Consider the following 24,471-nt stretch of genomic DNA (forward strand, 5'->3'; position numbering starts at 1 on the left):
GAGCCGAAGTCGGACGCTTAACCGACTGAGCCACCCAGGCGCCCCTATTTACCAGTTTTCAAAAGCATGAGTTGGTTTCCTGGCAGCCCTTCAAAGGTGATGAAGTGGTTTTATTTTTTAACTTCTGAACACATGGATTTATACATATCTGATGTACTTCAATCCCTTGCAGTTATTATTCTTACTGACACTCGCATGGCCCCACTTGGAGTCAGTGGAAGTCTCAAGTTAGCCCCCATATCCTTTTTCTTTTTTAATGTTTATTTATTTATTTAGAGAGAGAGCACGAGTACAAGTGGGAGAGGGGCAGAGAGAGAGGGAGAGAGAATCCCAAGCAGGCTCCGCACTGTCAGCACAGATCCCGACGTGGGGCTGGATCTCAGGAACCCTGAGATCATGACCTGAGCCATGATCAAGAGTTGGACGCTGAATCAACTGTGTCACCCAGGCGCCCCGCCCCCTAGATCCTTTTGACATGACCCAGTGATGTTTGAAAGCTTCACTGCCTTCTAGTACAAGACATTCTAAACCAACCTTATGCAATTTCTGCCCCAGACCTAGAATGAGTCATTTCCAGGGATTCCTAGTTCCTTTTAGTGGAAAATAAAATTTTGAGATCATCATTTGGTGCCAGGAGTTTCCACTGCTACTGAGCTAAACCATTGTTCTCGGTCTTTCCCCAAAAGCAGCTAGGAAACACTTTTTTTTTTTAAGTTAATATACATCATGAGTTCACTCTGATGTCAATACATTCCTAGCAACAATATATCCAATTTGCAAATAAATTGCAGGTGAGGGAAAAAGAAATGGAAGAGAAATCTACAGACAAAAAAAGAGCTTAAGGGACACACCAGCTCTTAAACTCAGACCCCTATTTATATGCTAAAAAGGTTAAAAGCTGGGCATTTCTCTTCATATACTCCTATTCCCCAAAAGAGAGTCAGATTCTTTTAGCTCCAAGAATATGGCCCCAAATAACTTTAAACTAGTACTTTTTTTTCCAGCATACGTAAAATAATATGTAAAAATTTTAAAGACCCTTTTTGAGCACATATTTATAAATTTCAAAAGATGCAAAATACAAGGTAAATTGAACACTGGAGACTCATGTGAGTTAAACTCACAAAAATTCTCTTATGCTATTTCTGTAAATACTGTAAATGTTTATGAGAGAGAGAGAGAGAGAGAGAGAGAGAATGAATGAGTGGGGGAAGGGTAGAGATAGAGGGAGACACAAAATCTGAAGTAGGCTCTAGGCTCTGAGCTGTCAGCACAGAGCCCGACACGGGGCTCGAACCGACAAACCACAAGATCGACCTGAACTGAAGTTGGATGCCCACTCAACAGAGTGACCCAGGCGCCCTATGTATCAGCCTGTGTTTTAAATAATTACAACTTACTGGTGTAAAACCAGCTGGATTCTGGAAAGGAAATCTTGTACAGCACCTTCAGTATGCAGAAGTCTTTTTTAGAAATATACACTCACTGAATTCTTTGACGGTCATGACCACACACACGTGTTCCAGGGTGCAAATAGGCAGAGCAGCCTTGATAATAAAAGGAAATGTTTGCCATCCTTAGAAAGGGGTACAAAACAACCAGCTCCAACACATCTCAAGCTTTTGTATGTGTAAATGAACACTGCCTCTTCATGTTTGCATGCTGAACATCTGCTTTGATTGTACATTGTATCTGTGTAACTATGTGGAGGGTCATAATCACTTTCTCATACGGAACTGATTTACATTGAACACAAACTTCAAATTAAAAAACAATAATTGGCTGAAAGAGAAAGCAAGAAGAAGAAGAGGAGGGTGGCAGGAAACAGGAAAAGGAAGACTGGTTCTAGGGTCTCGGAGGGGCAGGAGCGTGATGATCTGGGTCCATGGCCGAGGCTCCAAGGCTGGCTTTGACCTCAGAGGTCACTCCAAGAGCTGCTGAGAAAGAGCGGCAGCCGCATTCAGAGCTAGAACAGAGGACTCAGTCTTCTAAGCAGCTTCTACCAAGCATCTTCAAGCTTCTACTCGTAAGGCTCCCATTCTGGGTTGGAAGCCAATGTCAGCTAGCACTCCTTGGCATTCCAGAGTGAGGATGCTGCCCGGTTATTGTGCCTCAGACGTGACCCCTTCCTCCGAGCCTCCTCCTGGTGCCAGCGTCCCTTTCCCAGGTCACTGCAAATGACAACGCAGTACAACGACTATTCCCAAGCCTGTGGATACGTAACAGAAAAGGTGGGAGGGGGGCTGGACTTATTGCTGGTGTGAGTGGGTAGATGGAGGGCTTGACCATTCACAGTTAAGATCTGTTGTCTGCACCCCAAACGCGAGGCCATTCTGTGAAAGATACCCCAGGTTACAGCAGGATGAGAACAGGGCCAAGGCACCTGTAGGGGAAGCTGGGAGACAAAGGAGTCTGCCTACCTCCCTGCTTTGCCCTGAGATCAGGCTCAGGCAACTCAGCCTTGGTCTAAGTAAGGCAGGCCCGGTTCAGGGCTGAGAAGTACACTCCCAGGGGTGTCAGGCAGCTGCCTGAAGAGTTCCCCACGTTGTCTCGGCTTTCCCATCTCTGAAGTGGAGCTGGTAATAGTGCCGGCTTCACGGGGCTACTGAGATGATCCAATGTGATGATGCAAATGTCCTGGTGACAGGGCCTGGCGAATAGTCAGGGTGCATAAAGACGCCAGGCCAGAGCCTCGCTACGTTCAGCAAAGCTACGCGTGTTTCAGGAGCCAGGTGCTGGGGAAGAAACCCTGGCAGAACCAGGAGGGCTTGGATCAAGGACATTGTCGAAGAATCCCCAAACGGCAGGGACTCAGCCCAACATGCCTGGAGGTTCCTGGCAACCATTTTGAGCAGGTGCACAGCCACCATGCAGCCGCCCCAAGCGGTCTGCTCCTGGGCAGCGGGGACAAAGAATGAACTCTAGACCCCTGAGTCCCGCAGGAGAGACGACACACATCTTGACGGACAGGGTGAACTCAAGGCAACTCTGAGGGCCCTTGTTACATTCTTGAGCTCCAGGAGAGGCCGCGGCTTGGGTTTCGGTTGTTCTTGGCCTCCTCACTGACCTGGGGCACTATTTCCTCCTCCTCTCCTCGGCCCCATTCCTCCCCACCTTCTTTTAAAAAAAGGTTTAAAGGGTTTTGTCAGTGAATGATCTTATTCATAAAGCAGGCGTGATGACAGTTTGCAGAGCTAAATGGGCACTTAACTGCGTGTCTAATAAATCTGCAACAAAAATAAACAGAAGGGAAGTGGGTTTGGGAAAGAAAGGAGGTCAGGTATGAAAGGAGCCTGTCACAGTGATTTACCACCACCCCCTCAGCAGTCAGTGGTGGCCTCGTCCCCACCCAGCCACTGTGGACTTGGAGATATGAGAGGCTGACTGGGAGCCCTGGGTAGAGTCCAGTCCAGGGCACGGCCGGGTGGGCACAGCCAGGTGGGTGGGAGAAGACACAGGAAAGGCCCCTGGCATCCACTGCCCACTGGGGAGGCAAGTGTGGAAGGCAAGGAGACAAAGGCAGGCTGGAGTCAAGCGCCTTCTTTTCAGCATCTGCGCCCGGATTACAGATGGAATGACCAGCCCCAAACCACCCAGGATTTGGGTGACAATCCGGGATTAGAGGCACATTCAGGTGAATCTAGCAAACACCTGTTGTTCCAGTGTTAATCACACTTCCAGGTGAACAAGGGGCCTACTTAAAATATTAACACCCCCCCACCCCCCATCACCCTTAGTGGAACTAGCCTGGTGAGGACACTAAATCACCTTTCTTGTCCTGGAAGAATGCCATCTCGCAGGGAAGGGCAGGTGTAAATACCTCAAAACCCTTTTTGGAATCCCTGCTGCTTTTCCAAACCCAGTAAAGTAGGAGTTTCTCCAACAGGATTTTAACTTACTTGAGGGCAGGGCCCTGTTCCTTTGTACCCTGTCCCCCACTCCCCCACCCCCCCACCGCCCCGCCGACCCCACATTAGCACGGTATTAGGCACAGGATAGATGCTGAGCAAGCATCTGAACTGTGGCTAGTGCTACTTAAGGAGACAGAAGCCCAGAGCACTCTGCTTCCAGAGGGCGGAGGACCCCAGCACTGGCCTCCCACCCGGCTGGCTCGGGGCCCTCTCTCAAGTGACTGCTTGACTCAGTTTCTCCCTCTGTGGGCGGAAAGGATGTCTCTGGCTACTGCCCATCCCAAAGTTTTAGATTTGGCTGCAGTCCTCAAAGCTGAGCCCCTGGGTACACTGCAACCTTCCCACCATAGCCCTCCCAGGCATACTTTAGGATGCACTCACCTCCCTTTAGCCATTTCTCCATATTACCTTGTGAATGAATCATCAGGTCAACTTCACCAACCCACCACCAGCTACCAGATTTGATTTTGGTATAGACAGGATTTTAATTTTTGTTTTAGACCAATGTCTCAGTAGGCATTCTCTTCCTCTCAGACTGCCCCCTGCAACACTGCCTGTGATCTCCTTGAGGAAAATTCTTCTGAGGGTATTTTCCTCAGAGCCCTGTCAATACTTCTTCTAAAAGAACTAGCAAAATGGGGGAGGAGGGGATAGATTGACCTTTGACCATGAGCCAAGTATGGGCTCCTGATCATTCTTTGCCCTCTTTGGTCCTGGGGAAATGGGCCAAGCATTGCTTCCCTTGGGTGATGGGAATGTTTCCGTGGACAAAGATCTTTTCCTCTGCCTTCTCTCTTGTGTCGGAAAAGTGCTGGCATCCCTCAGCCCTAAAGCCAATGAGTGTGGCTCTAACAATGGCCAATGACCAGGAGAGTTGCTTCATGATTTGGGACCACAATGTGACAGCAAGTTGTGCCCACCAGACCACTAAAAACCCAAAGCCTCTGGACATCCAAGGAAGATGTCGACAGGATACCAGGAGCCTCCAGATCCTCTCATTACGTACCCATGGGCCTTGGGACCCTCAGCACAGGAAAAGGAACTCAGAACAAGGAATTTAGGCTAATCCATGTCCTCTTTGGAAATATGGCAGGACTATGGTGTTGATGACAACAGGTGCATGAAGAGGAAGAGGTGGAAAGGAATGAACAGGTTAGACTGGAGAAGAGGTGAGGTAAATAAGGAGCAAGAAGACATGACTGAGAAGGGTAAGGGAGAGGGGAGCCAAGGCAGGTCAGAGAGAGGATGTTGTCTCCTGGGCACAGAGCAGCTTGGGTACAGTCCCTCAGAGTGGGACTGAAAGAGAGAGAGAGGAGGGTGGCCTCTCTCTGGAAGATGCAACGGAGAAGAGAGGAGTGAAGGGGTACCTACCCAATGAGCCACAGCAGCCCCTCAGGGCTTTAGGCAAACATAAGAGCAATTCAGTGCACAGAAATCCTGAGAAACAAGTTTGCCTTTTTTTTTTTTTTTTTTTGGTGCAAGGCAAATTTCAGCCCTCTAACCCAATAGCTCCTGCCCTTCAAAGATGGGCATGACATGATAGGGGTTAAGATTTAGGCGGCATCTACAGAAATTGGTGGGAAGATCAGGCAGTCACCTAACCTAAGTGGCTGGCCCAGGCAGGAGAGAGATGGGGGAGGACCCCTTTGGACAGTCTTTACTCTGGTCCTGCAAAGTCCCTGTTCATTTTCTGCTGAGTGGACAGCATGTGACCCGGCTGACAAAGCACAACCTGTTGAGGAAAGAACTTCATACCCTGTAAGTCCAGCCCAGCCCAGCCCAGCCCAGGGCGTGGGGCAAGGCCGGGTGGAACCAAGTTGAAAGGTCATGAAAGGGACAGGGAACTTGAACCACCTGAGGAAGGGAAGAGGAGGTCACAGAGGTCCCCAGACCCCATCTCTAAGACAGCTCTAGACCGGACTAGTCTCTGAGGAAAACTTAAAACCAGCCTAGTGAGAGCTGGTTTCTGATATATCTCTTTGGACTAATTTAAGGACTACAGGCTCACAGCATGGAACCCATTTGGTTACTGTTTGAGTCAGGCCAGGTCTGAGCCTTACGTCTCAGCCAGCCTTTGTAGACTACGTAGAAGCGAATCAGAGGGTACGGTGACCCAGAACCCCAACCCATTGTTAGGTACACACACTTGGGACACTTACTGAGAGTCTAGAACCTGCTCCAGGAATCCTTGCTCTCTAACATAAAAGATGCAAGGGTTTGGGAGCAGAGGCGGTGGCTTCTGGCAGCCTCACCTTAGGTAGCCAGGAAAGCCCCCAGCCCCTCCCTGCCTAGGACGAGGTTGACTTGTGGGGCACACTGCTGCTGAACCCACCCCCACCCCCTCCCCCCTGACAGCCCCTTGTGGTCTTGGGAGGGAGTGCTAACCTCTAAGGTCCCAGCAGGGAATCTGGCCCCTGGGCTGGTTCTCAGCATGGCTCTTGACCAGCTCTGTGACCCAGGGACAGAGATACAAGGTAACCTCTCTCTGGTTAATAGGCTTCCTATAAAACTGGAAGAAATAGCCCATTTCACAGCCTGAGGGGGCGGCATCAGCTACAAGTGCTTGTGAAAGCATTCTCCGATGCTCAGAGACACTGAGAAGTAAGAGCCAAGGTCTCTGTGGTCTGCTTCCTTGTGTGGGCAGTTGGCCTCGGCTCTCTCCCTTCCTCTGGAAATTCTCAAAAAGCATCAGGTGGCCAGACCCTAGAATAAGACCCTGAACCCTCATGGTGTCACCATCCTGCACACCAGACAAGGGAGAGAATGCTTTCGTTTAGCAAAGGCCACACGGCCTCCTCCTAGTCACCACACCTCAGACAACTTACGGAGTTGGTTTCTGGGTACCATCACATATCTTGGGAAGTAGAGGTAATATGGAAAAGACTAGAAGGAAAAGGGAAAGATGGAGGGAGAGCAGGGCTTGGTGTGGAATCAATGCCCACTCTTCTCAAGGCCCAGCCCTGACCCATCTTGGAGTCACAGGGCAAGAGTACACAGAGCTGAGGCCAGAGGACAAACCCAGGGCTCCCAAGTGGAGGTGACACTGGGCTCAAGTCTTCCAAAATACCAGGAAGATCATCAGAGGTCTTAAGCCCTCCACTGAAATACCTCCAACCCCTAGAAACAATACAGATGACAGGCCAAGGACTAAGGGCCTCAAGTCAGAAACAGTGCCTGTGTGGGGCATCTGGGTGGCTCGGTTAAGCTTCCAACCTCGATTCAGGTCATGATCTCGTGGTTCATGAGTTCAAGCCCCATGTCAGGAGCGCTGTGCTGACAGCTCAGAGCCTGGAGCCTGCTTTAGAGTCTGTGTCTCCCTCTCTCTCTGACCCTCCCCGCTCGTGCTCTGTTTCTCTCTCTCAAAAATAAACATTAACAAGAAAAAAAATTAAAGAAACAGTGCCTCTGTGTGTGTGTGTGTGTACACACATATCTGGTGTGATGACAGTCACTACCAGACACCTCAGAAAAGGACAATATGAGGGGCACCTGGGTGGCTCAGTCGGTTGAGCTTCCGACTTCGGCTTGGGTCACGATCTCATGGTCCGCGAGTTCAAGCCCTGCGTCCGGCTCTGTGCTGACAGCTTGGAGCCTGGAGCCTGGAGCCTGCTTCGGACTCTGTGTCTCCCTCTCTCTCTGACCCTCCCCCATTCATGCTCTGTCTCTGTCTCAAAAATAAATAAACATTAAAAAAAAGAAAAAAAAAAAAAAAAGAAAAGGACAGTATGAGAGCCCTGGACAAGAGCCCGAAAACAACCACAGGAAAACAGCAACCAAATGAAAAGTTTTCTGGGATGGAGCTGAACAGGACAGTGCAGTTCCTTAGGAGTGAGACCAGACTGGCACAGGCCCACCCGCTTACTGTGTCCACGTGTATCCTCCAGCTCTCTGGGTCACCGCACGGTAGGCAGATCATAAAGCTGTACCTCTGGGTGGGCTAGAGGTGCAGGAGGCAGCTTTCTGCATGCACAGGGCGAGCAACCTCACACACGGCTGGGTGTGGTCTGCACAAACTGGTTCTCGGAGGCCAAATCCTTACCTCCTTTGTTCACAAGACGTAAGAAAAAGACTGCTTTCTTTTTGCTGATCTCAATAGCGAAGGGGATGAAGGCATTGCCTCGCCAAATCAAAGTCGCAGTCTCTCTCGTTGTCGGTGTTAATGGAGGGAAGCAGGCAGCCGGATTAGCGAAAACAAGCAGATCGGTCCCACGTACCTTTGAAAAGAATTACGTAATTTGTTTCACAGAACAAGCAACACGTTTTGCTCCCTAGTGGAGGCCATGACTAGAAGCTGGTTTACGTTTCCCGAGCCCAGAGTAACTGTGGGATGGTGAGCTGCCAGCGTGCAGGGTGGGCGCTCTGCCCAGCAGGACATCAGCAGGGAGCGTGCAGGGAAATGCAGATCAAGGGGACCCCTGTGAGGTCAGGCCTCTGGGCCAGCGGGCGCGACAAAGAGATGGTCACAGTTCTTCAGCGAGTCTGGAGTCCCCTCTTTCCTGGTCTTACTGAAAGCTGGGGAATCATTTTAAATTTCGAATCGCAGAGCACATCTAGCAAGGAGCTCTCAAATCTCCTTTTGTGGCGGAGCCCATCATCCAAATGATCCAATTTTAAACATCCATGTTTAGAGAAAGATAAACAAGAAACCAATAAAAATGGTTACCTATGCAGGGTGGAGGTGGGGAGCAAGTCTTTTTGGATTTTTGAAACAAATACATTTATCATCTCTTCAAAAAAGTAAAGGAATGTTTACAGTTGGAAGGCTACAGTGTAAAGTGGCTGATGGCAGAGCGACTCTGGCAGAAGGCGGTGGGAGGGGTGGTGGGCAGAGCCCAATCTTTTATTTGACAGCGGGGGAAATTAAAGCCCAGGGAGCCGGGCTAGCTCTCTGGGTCTTTCTTTCCAGAAGACATATTCAGAAAGGACTAAATATACTCCCCCGAAGAAACCAAACACCCAATCCTTTTGAAAGATTTATTTTTCATTAAAAAATAAAAGTTTTCTTAACATATCTGCGTTGCAGCTTCAGGGATGGCAACTCAAAAAAGCAAGAAAAACAAGGCGTATCCGTTCTCAGGTCACCTGACCATCTTGTAATGGGTACAAAGGCACACGAGTCTTCAAACAAACTTTATTCAGAAACAAGTCTAATAATTCAGAACTCCCTTCCCCCAACTTTTCTTTGTCCGCCCTCACCGGCCCCACCCACCCCCCCCAAAAAAACAACCAAAACCATTAAATTCTCTTTCAAAACTACAGAAGTTAAGTGCTGAGTCAGCAAGGAAGCCAGGCGTGCTGCCCAAGCTTCTCCATCTCTCTCTGCTTGGACGCCGGGCTGCCCAGAGGCTGGCAGGGAGAGAGCCAGAACAGTCCTCCACCACGCCAGGGTGGGGCTCGCAACATGGGCAGGCCTCTTGCACCCAGCCCCGAAGCCACCACCCCAGTGGGGGCAGGCAGTTCCAAGGCACTGTTTCCCTTCGTCAAGGGCATCCCATGGCTAAAGCAGCCTTTCAGGAACAGAAAGGCCTAAGGCAAGCCAAGTCTTCATCAAATGCTTGTGATGAAAACCACTGAGACCCGTGGGGGAGAGGGGGACCAGGATCTCTTGTCCCCCTCCCCCCCACCGAGTTTACCAGGCTTTGGGAAGCGGTTCCCTATTCTCCCTGCCTTCTCTTTCCATTCCTCCCCATCTCCCCCTTCCCCCCAAAGAGTTTTATTTTAGCTTGATGGTGGGGGTTCCGAAGAGGCTACTGGCAACTCTTGGGGCTGGCCTGGGGGCTCTGGCATCTCTAAGGGGACATCGCATGCTTTTGCTTCCTGTGTGTCACAGAGCTCCTCCTGTCTCTGGGAGGGTGCAAGGCGCTCCTGGCTCTGGGCCTGGCTGTTCATCTTCTCTTCAGCTTCAATCTCTTCTGAGGTGGGGATGGAGTTCTTCTTGGGACGACCTTTGGGTTTTGTGGGTGCTTCCTGTCCACCTTTAAGAACCTATATGGGAAAAAAGGATGGTCATTAAATCTAATAAAGAACTTCCTCCCTCCTCTTTCCCAGTCAAGAGCATCTATACCATCCATTCCCAGCAGTGATGGCCTGGCAAAAAGGATTTTCAACTCATCACTTCTAGGGTATAAAGACATTTTCATTCATTAAATGTTCATTACTCATTTTCCGTCAATATTACATATTTTGGCATTAAATAAAATGATCACAAACACATTTAAAAAATCCAACTTCAACGGTAAGGAAAGAAATAAAAAAATTAAAATATTACTGTGATTTCTATCAAGTTGACAAGTTAAAAGAAAAAGACAGTATTTATAGCAAGCAGGAAGAGAAATACTCATACTCCAGTATGGAAGTGTAAAGGGTGCAACCATCTCAAAAGGCAATCTGAGAATTCAAATCAAAAGTCTTAAAATGTGTACACTCTGACATAGAAATTCCACTTCTAGTAATTAAGCCTAAGGAAGTCATCAAAGACTGATGTAAAGATTGATCTGCAAAAAATGTTCATCAAAGAATTGGTTTTAACAGCAAAAACTGGGGGAAATATACTCTAAATTTCTGCAATATGATTGGGTAGATAAATACAGTATATCCCAAACAGAGAATACTTGATAACCATTACAGTTATTATGTAGGAGAATGTTTAGTGATACGGGAAATATTATTAATATACTTTTGTGGAAAACAGGTTATACCAGCATAATCCAAACTAGAGGACAGACAACTATATACCACCTTGGTTGCAGTATGAAGATCATCAATAATTTTTAAATTTTTTTTGTATTTTCTAATTTTTTTAAACAATGATCATATATTTCTGTAATCAGAAAAAAATGTAAGAAATATAGAATTGTATCTATAAAGAACTTACCAAACTCAACACCCAAAAGACATAATCCAGTGAAGAAATGGGCAAAAGACATGAACAGACACTTTTCCAAAGAAGATATCCAGATGGCTAACAGACACATGAAAACGTGCTCAGCATCACTCATCATCAGGCAAATCCATATCAAAACCACAATGAGATACTACCTCACATCTGTCAGAATGGATAAAATGAGTAAATCAGGCAACAACAGGTGTTGGCGAGGATGCGAACAAAGAGGAACCCTTTTGCACTGCTGGTGGGAATGCAAACTGGTGTGGCCGCTCTGGAAAACAGTATGGAGGTTCCCCGAAAACTTAAAAATAGAGCTACCCTACGGCCCAGCAATTGCACTAGGTATTTATCCAAAGGATACAGGTGCGCTGTTTCAAAGGGGCACATGCACCCCAATGTTTATAGCAGCACTATCGACAATAGCCAAAGTGTGGAAAGACAACAAATGTCCATCGACTAATGAACAGATAAAGAAGATGTGGTATATATATACAATGGAATATCACTCAGTGATCAAAAAGAATGAGATCTTGCCATTTGCAACAAATGGATGGAACTAGAATGTATTATGCTAAGCAAAGTCAGCCAGAGAAAGACAAATATCATATGATTTCATTCATATGTGGAATTTAAGATACAAAACAGATGAACATAAGGGAAGGGAAGCAAAAATAATATAAAAACAGAGAGGGAGACAAACCATAAGAGACTCTTTAAAAAAATTTTAATATTTATTCATTTTTGAGAGAGAAAGACAGAGTGTGAGTGGGGGAGGGGCAGAGAGGGAGACACAGAATCCAAAGCAGGCTCCAGGCTCTGAGATGTCAGCACAGAGCCCAATGCAGGGCTCAAACCCATGAGCAGCAAGATCATGACCTGAGCCAAAGTTGGACGCTTAACTGACTGAGCCACCCAGGTGCCCCATGAGACTCTTAAATACAGAGAACAAATTGAGGGTTGCTGGAAGGGTGTTGGGTGGGGGGATGGGCTAAATGGGCAATGGGCTTTAAGGAGGGCACTTGTTGGGATGAGCACTGGGTGTTATATGTAAATGATGAATCACTAAATTCTATTCCTGAATCATTATTACCCTATTATATATGTTAACTAACTTGGATGTAAATTTCAAAAACGTGTTTAAAAACTGAAAAAAAAAAGAAATATAGAATTATAGTGTTCAAGGGTGTAGTAGAGAATAGAAAGTTCTAGCTAGCTTTGAAAGCAGAATAACTAGGTTAAATGTTAACTCTGTTACTTTTCTGTTTTGTCCTTGGGAGAGTTCAGAGTTCTTTAAAGACTCTGAGCCTCAGTTTCCTTATCTGCAAAACAGAGATAATAATACCTTATCTCACAGGGTGACCAACAGATAGTGTACTGGAAAGAGCAAGAACTTTTTCTGAATGGCAGATTTCCTCGGTCCAGAATAGGCCTCCCACCCTCCTCATCTGGTTAACTCAGGTTAGGTAGTGCTTCTCCTGGGAGCCTTCTGTGATCTCCCAAGTGGAAGTCCAACACCCTCCACCATGTGCCCCATGAGCTCTTACACTCCCTCCATGCGAGCACTTTTCATAAACCACTGTCACTGCATGTTTACTTGCCTGTCCCACCCACTCAGCCCTTGCACATAGCAGGCATTCAATAACTGGTATTGAACAACAAGCCTTTTCCTAGAGGTGAAGAAAGATATAAAGCAAGCAAAATAACAGTATCCCAAATGGCCTTTGCTGATCTCATACATTATTATCCCAGTGTGTGATGTTCACAAGGGTACCATGACTTACGAAGGGGTAACTCTAAAAATATTTATGTGTTACTTTAGAACATAACAGATAGTCCTTCCACTGGCTCTGTACTCTGGTGTGGTTTAGTTGTTGATTTTCTCAGCAGCTAGTGAGAAGGGCTTCAGGAGTACCTGGATTAGCACAGATAATTAGGAGCAAACTATATTTTTGCTGCTTACATAACTAGCTTAATCTTATCTTCCATAGTTGAACAGAGGCTCCTTGAAGGTGAGTCCTACATCTATCCCTTGCGTCAGGCTCTAGGCAAGCAACTTCTAACTATATCTCTGCAGTCACTAAATACTTACTCTTTCCTTTGAGAGGAGCACAGGATCTCCAGTGCCAAATTGTAAGAATGAATGAATTCAATAAACCATAGGTTCTTTTTTGAAAACAGCTTTACTGAGATATAATTCACATGCCATACACTTCATCCATTCATATCGACAATTCTGTGATTTTTAGTACAGTCAGAATTGTACAACTATCACCAGAATCCAATTTTAGAACATTTTCATTGCCCCCCAAAAGAAACCCCACACTCGTTAATAGTCATTCTGTATTTCTCCCCAGCCCCTGCTCCCCAACCCTAGGCAACTGCTGATCTTGATTCTGTTTCCACAAATTTGCCTACTCTGGACATTTCGTATGAATTAGGTTATACAATATGTCATCCTTTGTGACTGGCTTCTTTTCAGTCAGTATAATGTTTTCAAGGGTCATCCATGTTGTAGCATATATCGATATTTCAATTCCGTTTTATGGCCAACTAACATAGACTGTATGGATATGCCACATTCCATCTGCCCATGTGTCAGTTGATGGGCACCTGGATTGCTTCTACCTTTTGGCTGCTGTGAACAGTGCTGCCATGAAGATGGGTATAGAAGTATCTGTTCAGTTCTTTTGGGTACCTACCTACAAATGGAATTGCTGGTCATAGGGTCACTACATTTTTTTGACGAGCTTCCAGACCTGTTTTCTAAAGCAGTGGCACCATGCCAATCAGCAGTATATGAAGGTTCCAGTTCTCCATATGCTCACCAATACTTGATATTCTATCTTTGTGGTTATAGCCATGCCGGTGGGTAGGAAGTGGTCTCCCGTGTAAGTTGCACTTCCCTGATGACTAACGAAGTTTGGCATCTTTTCCTGTGCTTATGGGCCAGCTCTGTGTCTTCTTTAGAAGAAGAATCCTTTGCCCATTTGAAAATCTGGTTGTCTTTTTATTACCGAGTTGTAATAGCTTTTTATACATTCTGGATATAGGTCCATTATCAGATACAAGATTTGCAAATGCATTCTCCCATTCTGTGTATTGTCTTTTTGCTTCCTTGAGGATGTCCTTTACAGCACAAAGGTTTTTAATGTTGATGAAGCCCAGTTTATTTTCTCTTTTGTTGCTTGTGCTTTTAGTGTGCTAAGCAGGTTTTGCCAAGTCCAGGGCTGTGCATACTTACTCTTAAATTTTCTTCTAAGAGTTTTACAGTTTTAGCTTTTACATTTAGGTCTGGGGTTCACTTTATTTTTTGTATATGGCACGAGGAAACCCATTAGCTCTCAGTAAACACCTCCTTCTAGCCAGGAATCTGCTTGGCCACTGTACTTTCCATGCAAACAGCAAACACAGAGATATGAAGGGGACCTCTAACAAGGGATACATGCTGACAGAATCCACCTCTGGGGAGAAGGCGTCCCTATATATTCCTTTTCACATAAGTCAGCATCTGATTTTTAATTCAGTCTGAGTGCAGGCTGTTGAAAGCACCCAGATGTGCCAAGATGGAACTGACATGTTGAAAGCAGCTCCACTTGGTATAAAAGAGGTTATACAAAATTAAGTTGCCCCATATAGTAATCAAGTTATAAAAGGGCAGGTCTAAGGAAGCCACCTAATTGGCAAAAGAAAGTCCAGCCCAGCAATTAGAGAACACCACCCACACAGCTTGGATAGACCCCACCTGGCTGTTTTCCTACCGCATGAAAAAAAATAATAATAAAAACAACCAGACCATTTTCTAAATGGAATAAAACATTCCAGCACAAGCAGTAATTAGGAGATAACTACCCTCTTGGCTGCTTCCCGCATTCAACCTCTGGCCCCCTGCCTCCCAGCACACCTGAGATGTGCCATTATCTCACAACCGCCCCACTCCAGGAGCTGCACATTCTCATGCACCCTGTGGCCCTCCTCCCCAGATCCCTCCTTCCCAATGACTCCTAAAGCCAGTTTAGTTCCCTCGGTTGGGAGAGTCAGACAACCCACTGCTCTCGAGGTCACATGCCTCTTGGAAAAACAGCTTGCACACCATCTACGTCTATTAGCTGTGCCTGCTGCCAGTCTGCCTCAGAACTCTAAAACTAGAGTTTTACAACTGTTTTTCAAATGTTCTGTTGCTGAAGATGTCAGGACAGGCCTCTCTTTCCTTCCCGAGGCGCTTGGGTCAGGGACAGGCAGTTTGACAGCACAGCTGTAATGTCAATGCAGGGAGGAACCCTCTACCTCCTCCATTACTCAGACAGGAAACCGAGCAGGCAGAAGTGGTTTGTCGTGGTCAAAGAGCAAGCCGAGGGCAGGGCTGGGATTTGAACACAAAACCCTGCCCATTTGAATCTAACGCTCATTGTGCATAATGTACAAAGGATACCTAAAATGTGCCGCTGTTATTTCTTTTCTTTCCTTTTTTTTTTTTTTAAGGTTTATTTATTTTTGAGAGAGAGCAAGAGCACAAGCAGGGGAGGGGCAGAGAGAGAGAAGACTGGACCGAAGGGGGCTTTGCACTGACAGCAGCGAACCAACGCGGGGCTTGACCTCACGAATTGCAGGATCACAACCTGAGCCAAAGTCGGACGCCCAACCAACTGAGCCAACCACTGAGCAGCCCTGTGCTCCTGTTATTTCTAATATTTATCTGCAGTTATGCAGTCTCCCAGCAGACCCTCGGCCACGGACTCATTAACCGGGGTGCTTTTTGCTCCTTTTTCTCTGTCTTCATTTGCAGCTCTCTGGAGCAGTGAGAGTCTGCTAAACTGATGAGTGTTCCCAAGCAGTGAGAGGCAAGTTCAGATTCTCCAGCATGAATCTCTTCCCAGCACCCTGTTCAGCAGCCTTTCTGTCCTAAAGGCCCAGTGGTGCCTCAAGCAGGGCCCCAAACACGAAGACACTGACTGGGAGACAACCCAGCAAGTGCTCAGTGAGAAAGAACAAACAGCCAGGATCGCTCTCATCCAAAAGAAACATTCAGAGCCCCTGGAAATTTCAGCTTGTGTCTCCTGGCCTCAGAAAGCATGGATAGGTAAATGAGGAGGAGGAGGAGGAGGAGGAGGAGGGTGGCAGCTAAATTTCTCAGCTGCATACTATGCAGCAGGCATGGTGGTAAGAGCTTTACAGGGATTAGCTCAGTCAACACCACAACCCTATAAGGTACATGTATATTAGGCATTGTACTAACGAGGAAACAGGCGCACAGAGGTTAAGTAACCTGCTCAAGATTACATAGACAGTAACTGGTAGCATTGTGTGGAATTGTTGCCTATTCTGGAGACTTGCTGATGATGGTACATGGTCTGTGGCCCACCCAATTCTGTGACCGGGGCAGGAAGGTGGTGAATACATTTGGATCCTCTCACAGAACAGAACTGCGTGTTAGAGCTGAAAGAGATCACTGAATAATGAGGCACTTTCAGCCTGTTGCAAAACATTGTGGGTCCTCCTGGAACTAAAGCCAAAGAGAAATGGAGTGGAGGGTGAGCGTCCCATCTAATGTGCAAGATTAAATTTACCCACCTGCTATAGCTTACAAATGCTGACCGGTAAAAACTAGTCAGAGATGCTATCTGGCCTCTGGCAGCACTATCGTTGGCCGCCGTGTGAATAACTCAGAATCAAGTGCTAATCTTTTTCCAGTTCCAATTAGGTTACTAGCCTTGAGACATCTTTATTACCCAATTAGCTTTTTCTTTCTCTCCCAGTACTTGAAGAGATAGCCTTGAAAGAGTTTTACCAGGAAAACATGAGGCAATCAGGCTCAGGCCCCCAACAATGGCTCGCTGTTCTGGGAGAGTCGGAACTCAGACCCACAAACTGAGCAACGACCCTCTCTCTCCTTTTAGCTCTGGCCATTCTGAAGTAGTTCAAGTGCTCCAAGGATTTCTGCCCATGACGCTCTTCCCACCTTCGCCTGGCCCACTTCTATTCACCCACTAAAACCAACGTGAAGCCCTCCCTTCTCTATCCTGATTCTGAACCCAGTAAATCCCCCTGTTGCCCTGATCACTCTGAATGATTACTAGTTTTACAGGTCGGTCTCCTCCTCCTTGACTGAGTATCTAGCTCTAATTTTATTTTGGAACGGACGGGTTCATGACCTACCTTTGCATCTCCATTGCCTGGTGCTCCAATATATGCTCAATAAATAACTGGTGAATGGAGAGCCTGGCGCTCTTGCTTCCTAAAGGGACCTGAATGTGGTTGGCCTGTGGCACGCTGAGGTTCAATCTGCTCACTTACTTCCATCTTGCCTTATATGACATGGATAACCAGCTCACACTGTGCCTGTAGCACCGTGGCGGGTGACCAGCAAGTGACGTCGGAGGCAAAGGCACACGCTCGTCCCACGGGCATCGGGCGGTGCTGGCAGGGATGGCGAGCTGTCAATTCATTAGTCGTCTGACTCACAAAGAGATTGCTGATAACCGATTTCAACAATGCCTCTGCCGCTCAGGAGACATTGATGTCGATGATGATGATTGACGGAGGAAGGAGGTGGGTGGCAGACTTGCCCAAAATCAGTCAGGGAGGGACAGGCATGGGAACTTGGCCCAGGGTTTCTAACTCCCAGATCTGGTTCTTTCTGAGATCAGTCCCCCAGGAGGTTTCCGCCATCGTTTTCACGTGTGTATTAGCGTTCTCGAGGTGTTGCGATGAACACTATTTAACTGAATCCCATTTATCCGGCACCTTCTCCCGGCACCCTTCTCACATACCTGTCCTCTGAACTCTTGTGGGCTTATACACCGCCCAGTAATTATAACTCATCATCATGTGCTCCCTGGCTGCTTCCTGGACCTCGATTCCCCAGCTAGATCACAAATGCCATGAAGGCAGGCTTACATCTTATTTCGTTACTTCCCATAATGCCTAGGACAAGGCATGGCTCACAAGAGAGGCTAACACACGTGCTGATTCACCCAGCATATGTGTGTTTTGTACACGCAAGTGACATCTAGGCCTCGCCTCGCAAGCACTCCGAGAGCCACACGGCCTCCACCTTCATGAACCTCCCTTCCGCTCAGGCTCAGGCCTTCCCAGAGCAAATGATGAGATTTGCCTAGGAATTTCCTTCCGGGAAGATAAATGCTGCCTTGTTGGCTTTTTTTTTTTTTTTTTTAATGTTTCCCATTAATATTAATTTACAATGTATTTATTTTTTTCATTGTTAGCAGTCAACAGCAAGAACTAAAGTTTTCAGAAAAAATTACTGGACAAAAACACAAAAAATGAGACAATGTCTCACTATCTATTAGCTATTAAAAATATCTATTAGCTTACTTGTTTTCCTGAAAACCAGGGGATGGATAATTACCTTAGCTATTCTCCAATAGCTAAGGTAATATTCTCCAGTGATTGTATAAAAAAAAAAAAATCAGATTCTAGCCTTTGAAATGCCAGAGAAGATGGCGCATGACCAGATGGGTTAGCAAATTAGAATGTCAACCAAGCAGGCCTGGACCCCCTGGTCCATGCGAGACGAGAAAGGACCAGTAGGATTCAGTGAGGACTGACAAAGGACCGGGTCCCAGGTTTATGAGGATTACAATTCTGAGGTTTCTGAGTATTCCTGGTCCCTAAAGAAAATAGGCTGCTTCCCAGCCTCTTTTCCCAGCTCACCTCTGTTCTCTGGGCTTTGACCTTTTCCCCTTGCAGTTTACAAAACTGGAAATGAAACACTCAACTACTTGGGAAGTTTGGGTTTAACACATCTTTCAAACTGTTTGTTTTTTTTTTTTTAAAGGAAGTTGAGTTCCTCAAAATATAAGAGATGTAGATTTGTTTTTTTTTGGGGGGGGGGGTTTGTTTAGAGAGATGTTTCTGTTCATCGGTCCACTGAAAAACCAAAGATGGAATGAGGCATTAGCTAGGTGTTAGAGTAGTATTAGGGACCCCGTAGTCCTTATATCAAGTGCATCAGAGGAAGCTGGGAGCTTGTTAGCACATGCATTCCCAGCCCTGTCACAGATCTCTGCAGTCAGGGTGTTGGGAGGCTCCTGGAGTTCTACGTTTTTGCCTGCAACCCAGGTTACTCTGATACCCACTAAAGTTTGAGAATCACTGCATTACAGGACACAGAGCTACAGGAACAACAGATGGGTCCTATATGTCATTATAAACAAAGAGTACTGACTTCTATTCTAAGCTACTGGTGGGAGGGGGAAGGAAGTTCTTTGAAAAGGCTAGCAGGTGGGGTTAAAACTAGCAACTGAGAAGCTTGTGGGCTTTCTTTTATTTCTAAGGAAACTGTGAAAAAGAATATCCTTCTGGTCAGGAAATCCAGGTCAGGAGGAATGACTTATCTGACTGTTCAAACTGCCTCCCCCCACAGCCAGCATCATGATAGGAATCACACTCTCTGGAACCCAAACCACCAAATGGTCCTTCCTGCCTCCTTACCAGCCCTGTAGTAAGACTTTTTCCCATCATGATGGGCACATGGTGAGACTCACTCTCTTCTTTCTTACCATTTTCTTCCACTTCATCCTGCGGTTCTGATACCAAGTCTTCACCTGCAGTTGAGTGAGTCCCAGAGACTGGGCCAAGTCCAACCTAGAAGGCATGAGATACAGAGGAAGGATGAGGAAGGAGGGGAAGGGCAGTAGAGATGGGGTCCTTTGACCAACTCTGGCACTGCTATCAATGCGTGAACGTCCTCCATTAAACCAGTTCTTCCCCCCAAAACTATACTTTCCAAGAATCTCATGGATGAAACTCTGGGAACCTAGGAAACAGTTGCCCACACCCACAGATACCTAGGGCAATCATCCTGGAAACATTCAGTGTCTACACTGGACCCAAAGAGGATTTCTCAGCCTTGACTGCAAAGTCCTCTTTCTGACCTGACAGAGTCTTTACTGGGATCCTACACAAAATAAGGGCTCTGACCCCCAAATCCATACTGGAAAGGAAAAGTTAAGACCTATCATCCTTGTCAAAATCCTGCTCATCATCCCAGATCTGGCCCAAGCCACTCCCCCCCCCCCACCAGGTGAGCCTCCCCACACCCATGACACCTCCAATGGATTATCTGCTCTGTACCTTCCCAACTGTCAGCCCTCACCGAGGTGGCTCCACATTCTCAAGTGTTCTCTAACTGTTTCACATGAATAATTTGTGTCTCCCTGACTCAACTGCAAGGGCAGAGTCCACAAATGTGCCTATCACATTCTAAAGCCAGACCAAGGACTCAAAAATACCTTCTGATGGATTGATTCATTCCTTGTAGCTGCCCTAAACTGTTATAATGGTAGACTCCAAATGAAATTAAATCAGTAGCCCCTCCTGTTTCCCATTCTGCTTTTAACCACGGTTCTGCATTTCTCTGTAGCCTTCTGAAAAGTCCTGAATGTCAAAGCCATTCCTGGGAGGTGTGAGGTTGGAGTTACTTCTGACAACAGAGCAACTATTTCTTGAGTACCCAGGCCCCCGTGCTAAGCCCCTGACATACGCTGTCTTATTTCTTCCATTCACAGTGCTGTGAAGTAGGTATAATTATTCCCCATCTTATGGATGAGAGATTTGAAGCTTGGAGAGACTAGAATCTCTTGTTAACCATGGCTAAATCCTGTCTGCTACCTGCTTTCGTAAATAAAGTTTTGTTACGTACTGTCCATGGCGACTTTCATGCTACAGCCTGAGAGTTGAATGGTGGAGACAAAGACTATATGGCCCACAAAACTGAAAATATTTTCTCGCTGACCCTGTACAAGAAAAACTTTGCTGACCCTTGGTAGATGATCCTAGAGTGAGAAGTGGAGCCAGAATTCAAACTTGCTTACGTCTGTCTTATAGTCCTCCTCCTATATAGGGGCTCCCCTCCACCCACCATATTTTTGTACAAGTTAGATCTGTCAAAGGGAAGTCCTTGCTCAAGCTTTTGTGGAGAAGAATGCAGGGGTGGGTGCCACATCATAAGGTGTAGCAAACAACCCAATTGGAGCATATTAAATGTGAAAAAGAACCAGGCTTCCAAACCCAGTCCTCAAGATTACAACTACTTTGTTGACCTACTTTGTTCAGAACCCCAGGTCTACCTGAGCATCAACTGGTTGGACCACCTCCTTGAGCCAACCCTAGCTGTCTCCCTGTGGCTCCAACCTGGGTCACTGCAGAAGTATGGACAGCTAGAGCAGTAATTTGGGATGAGCACCCTTGATATAATGAGCAGGGGTCACCACTTTCAAGGGTCCCAGGATCCTAAGGATTACAATTCTGAGGTTTCTAAGGATCATAATTTGTGGATCTAAGGTCCCTTATCTCACACAAACCTTCAGAGCCAAGAACCTGAGCCTCAGGGACTCCCAGATGTGAGTTCTCAGCTCCAACTATCTTCCCCGTGAGAGTGAGGAGCAACATATCACCATCAGGAAGGCCAATGGGTATCGGCAATGAAGGTTCCAGGTGCTAATTCCTGGTACTGCCGGGTGCACTGCCCAGCCCCCCTGCTCTGACTAGAGTGTGCAATTTAAACCTCCAATACTAAACACAGTCTTTCTCCGAGGAACTTCAGAGCCTGTCTTAAATCTGCATTCACGTATGTCTGGCCGTCCCAGGAAAAGGGCTACTGGAAGCTAACAGTTTTATTGAAAGTGATTAACAGACTGAAGCTAATAAAGCCCCGCTGCCAACAGCACTTAGGTCTCCCCCGCTAACAGAGAGCTGTTTCCCAGGCAGTCATTCATGAAGAACCAAGGACCCAGGGGGCCATGCCACAGGCTTCTGGTCTCCCAGGCTCCCACCGCGCCTTCCAGCCCGGTTCACCTGAGGCCATCAGGTGCATTAGTCAATGGAAGGCTCAGTTCGCAGCTCTGTGCGTTGTGTTAGCACATGGCGTTAGCTCACTTGGGAAAAATGCACCCCTGACTCACTCTGGCTACAGAAACAGCTTCACTGTCATCAGCTTTCTCTCATTACCTGCCACCGTTACAAATTCTCACTTCCCTGCATATTCACTTAAATGGGGTCACCTAGGAAACTGGAGAAACAAACAAAGGGGAAGAGGGAGAAAGCTGTGGGAGGAGGGAGTGCTCATGGCCCTGGTCACGTACATAGGGAGGTGAGGAACACGGGAGAGGGCGGGTTAAGGCGGCAGCTTCCATGCCAACCAGATGGTGTCCTTCTCCCCAGGCAAGTGAATCAATCCTACGTAGGTCACCTGAGAGGTGCCTGGGCAGGTATCCGGAAGTCCCAGGAGCTTTATTAGGAACTAACATTTCTGTTAAAGAATCCTCTGGCTTCTAGAAAATAAGCCTTAAGTTTTACCCTGTTGAAGCCCTTCTGGTAAACCACCACACAAGTGGTAAATAATGTGCTCACCTCACCTGGTTGCCCACATCCCCGAGGCTCTCCATCACATGCGGGGGGTACCGAAATTGCTGCTGATGCCTAGAGATCCCTTCTGTTAATCCCCAGTTCACAGCCACGTCTCCACTGTCCACCCAAAGGCTCCTCAGATGCTCAAGTTCAAACAGAACTCACTCTTTCCCCACCAAATCCAGTCTGTCCTCTGCCTTGCACACCTGCAGTTACGGTGGCCCGATCCTGGAAGCGCAGAATTCCCACTCTCTCTCCTCTCTTCTTCACGCCAGTGTCAGTTCTGTCCATTCCACCTTCAAAACTGTTCTCCAATCTCTTCTCCCCTCTGTGTTCCCACTGTCACCACCTTAACTCAGGTGTTCAGTGACTATCCCTGGACTCCCTCCCATTCTCCTGCTCCATTGCTTCCCTCTCAAATCAGTCACTTACGGTGCCACCAAAGTGAGGAGTCTAAAATGTCAACCTGGCCATGTCATTTGCAGTGCTTGGTGGCTGCTGATGGACAGCCTAGACAAAGTGTGCATTCTTGGGCCAGGCCCACGAGCCTTCCCATCCCCACGGCCTCATCTCTGGCCACGCCCACACATGCACCTTCATCTGGAGATGTCCCTACCACTTGCATTTCCCTCAGCAGGGAGACGTGCCTCTCTGCCTCTGAGTGCCATTCCCTCTGGAATCAAAGCTCTTCGTAAATGCTGCCTCCTCTGAGAAACCTTCCCGATCCCCACCCGACACACTCAGCAATATCTCTGTGCTCCTCCAGCCCTTGGTAACACACCGGCACCAGTACCCACGCACTGTGTTGTAGTCATTTGTCATTTCCTTCCCCTTGATCCGGACTTTCTAGACTCATAACCCCTGCCACAGTGCCTGGCATACGGCAAACCCCTGATGTGTGCCCTTTGGTTAGTGGTTTATAGACTCCTCTCTCACTTAAATTTGTATCAAACAGCTACTAATAGCTTAAGAGATGCATTGGGGTTTCCTTCCCTTTCTCTTTGCTAGGACTAAGGGCCAAACCTAGCACGGACCAGGAAGTGAGCAGAAAGGACCTGGAAAATCCTCCCCCAAAATAGATCGCTCATTAGCTCAGCCACTTCCACATCTCCAGAGTGAGTTTGAAGAAACAAGACATACATTCTTGCACAGTCTGCAGTTTAGATACTAAATTAAAGAAATAAGGTGAGAATCTGAGTAAAGCAGGGGTCATAGTTCAATGATCTGGATCTCAAAAGGGTTTAAAGAAGGGCCTCCCATCCAAGTCCTCCTCCTCTCAGCCACGTGGTTCTGACTTAGTATCTCTCACATGTATCAGGACATCTAACAGCTCCTCAACTGAATTAATCCAGGCCTTTCCATGCAAGAGCCAGGCCAGCACACTGAGCCAGCTGGGAGTCACGGGGTAGGGAGAAGCCCCAGAAGGTCCCGGGTCCCAATCCCACATCTAGCCCCACTGCACCTGAGCCTGTGTGCAAAGTGGCTTTTCAAAACCAAACCCGTTTTCCAGCTCAGAACCTGGGCAACCATTTCCTAAACATGACCTTGCTTATTATACTTGAGCAGTTAAGCTAAATACAGCAAGGAGCATAAATTCAGCAACACGCAGGCTTCCGGGGCTTAAGTGTGAGGAGTGCACGTGGGCTGGGTTCTGTTGAACGAGCAGGAACTACAGAAGCCAAGGACGAGACTCCTGCCGTGGTGTGGAACCTCTCTAAAACAGTCTTTGTGGCCATCCATCCCACACACACAGCCAAAGGGGTCTTCTTCCCTGCCCAAGGGCCTTCCCTGTGGACAGTCCTCTCCCTGGTTTCTCACCTGTCTGGGGTGGACAAGTACTTCTGCTTCTGGAATTTCTTCTCCAGGCCCATGAGCTGCAGCTCAGTGAAGATAGTGCGACTCCGACGGGGCTTCTTCTGCCGGGGCGTGGGCTGCTCCGTCTCTGACTCGCTGCTGCCTAGAGCCTCGCCCCCCGGGACCTCAGCAGAGGTGGCCTCAGAGGCCGGGTGGCAGGACAATGCCTGGGCAGCTCCCGGGGTGGCAGGGACCAGGTGGGAGATGACCGCGGGCTGTCGGGTGATCACTGAGAGGAGAGGGTATGCCCGGAGGGAAGCAGGGCCTGGAAGACAAACAGGGAAGCAGGTCACAAGAGGAGCCAGCGGGGGAAGGAAGCCAGAGGCCCCCGGAGGACCGCTTGCAGAGACCTGACTGGTGGGGCCTCTGGATCAGGAGGAGGTATAATGGAAGAAGGGGAAGCAGCAGCAACTCATGACCTAGAACTGCTGGGTGGGCGGGTGAGCTGTGCTC

General features: G+C 47.5%; 1 protein-coding gene across 1 annotated transcript in view; it reads right to left on the minus strand.

Annotated features, from left to right (window-relative positions):
- Positions 1-8,871: 8,871 nt before the first annotated feature.
- BARX2 (BARX homeobox 2) overlaps positions 8,872-24,471 on the minus strand; it is a 76,138-nt gene continuing 60,538 nt past the window's right edge. The window contains exons 2-4 of the mRNA XM_019421410.2: positions 23,983-24,283; positions 19,317-19,401; positions 8,872-9,896 (exon numbers count right to left, since the gene is read on the minus strand). Of these exons, the coding sequence (XP_019276955.1) occupies positions 9,630-9,896; positions 19,317-19,401; positions 23,983-24,283 (653 nt within the window). The 3' untranslated portion in view covers positions 8,872-9,629. The remainder of the gene's footprint in view (positions 9,897-19,316; positions 19,402-23,982; positions 24,284-24,471) is intronic.

This window comes from Panthera pardus, unplaced genomic scaffold, assembly GCF_024362965.1.
Source record: "Panthera pardus isolate Hobbes unplaced genomic scaffold, ASM2436296v1 HiC_scaffold_12, whole genome shotgun sequence".
Taxonomy (NCBI): domain Eukaryota; kingdom Metazoa; phylum Chordata; class Mammalia; order Carnivora; family Felidae; genus Panthera; species Panthera pardus.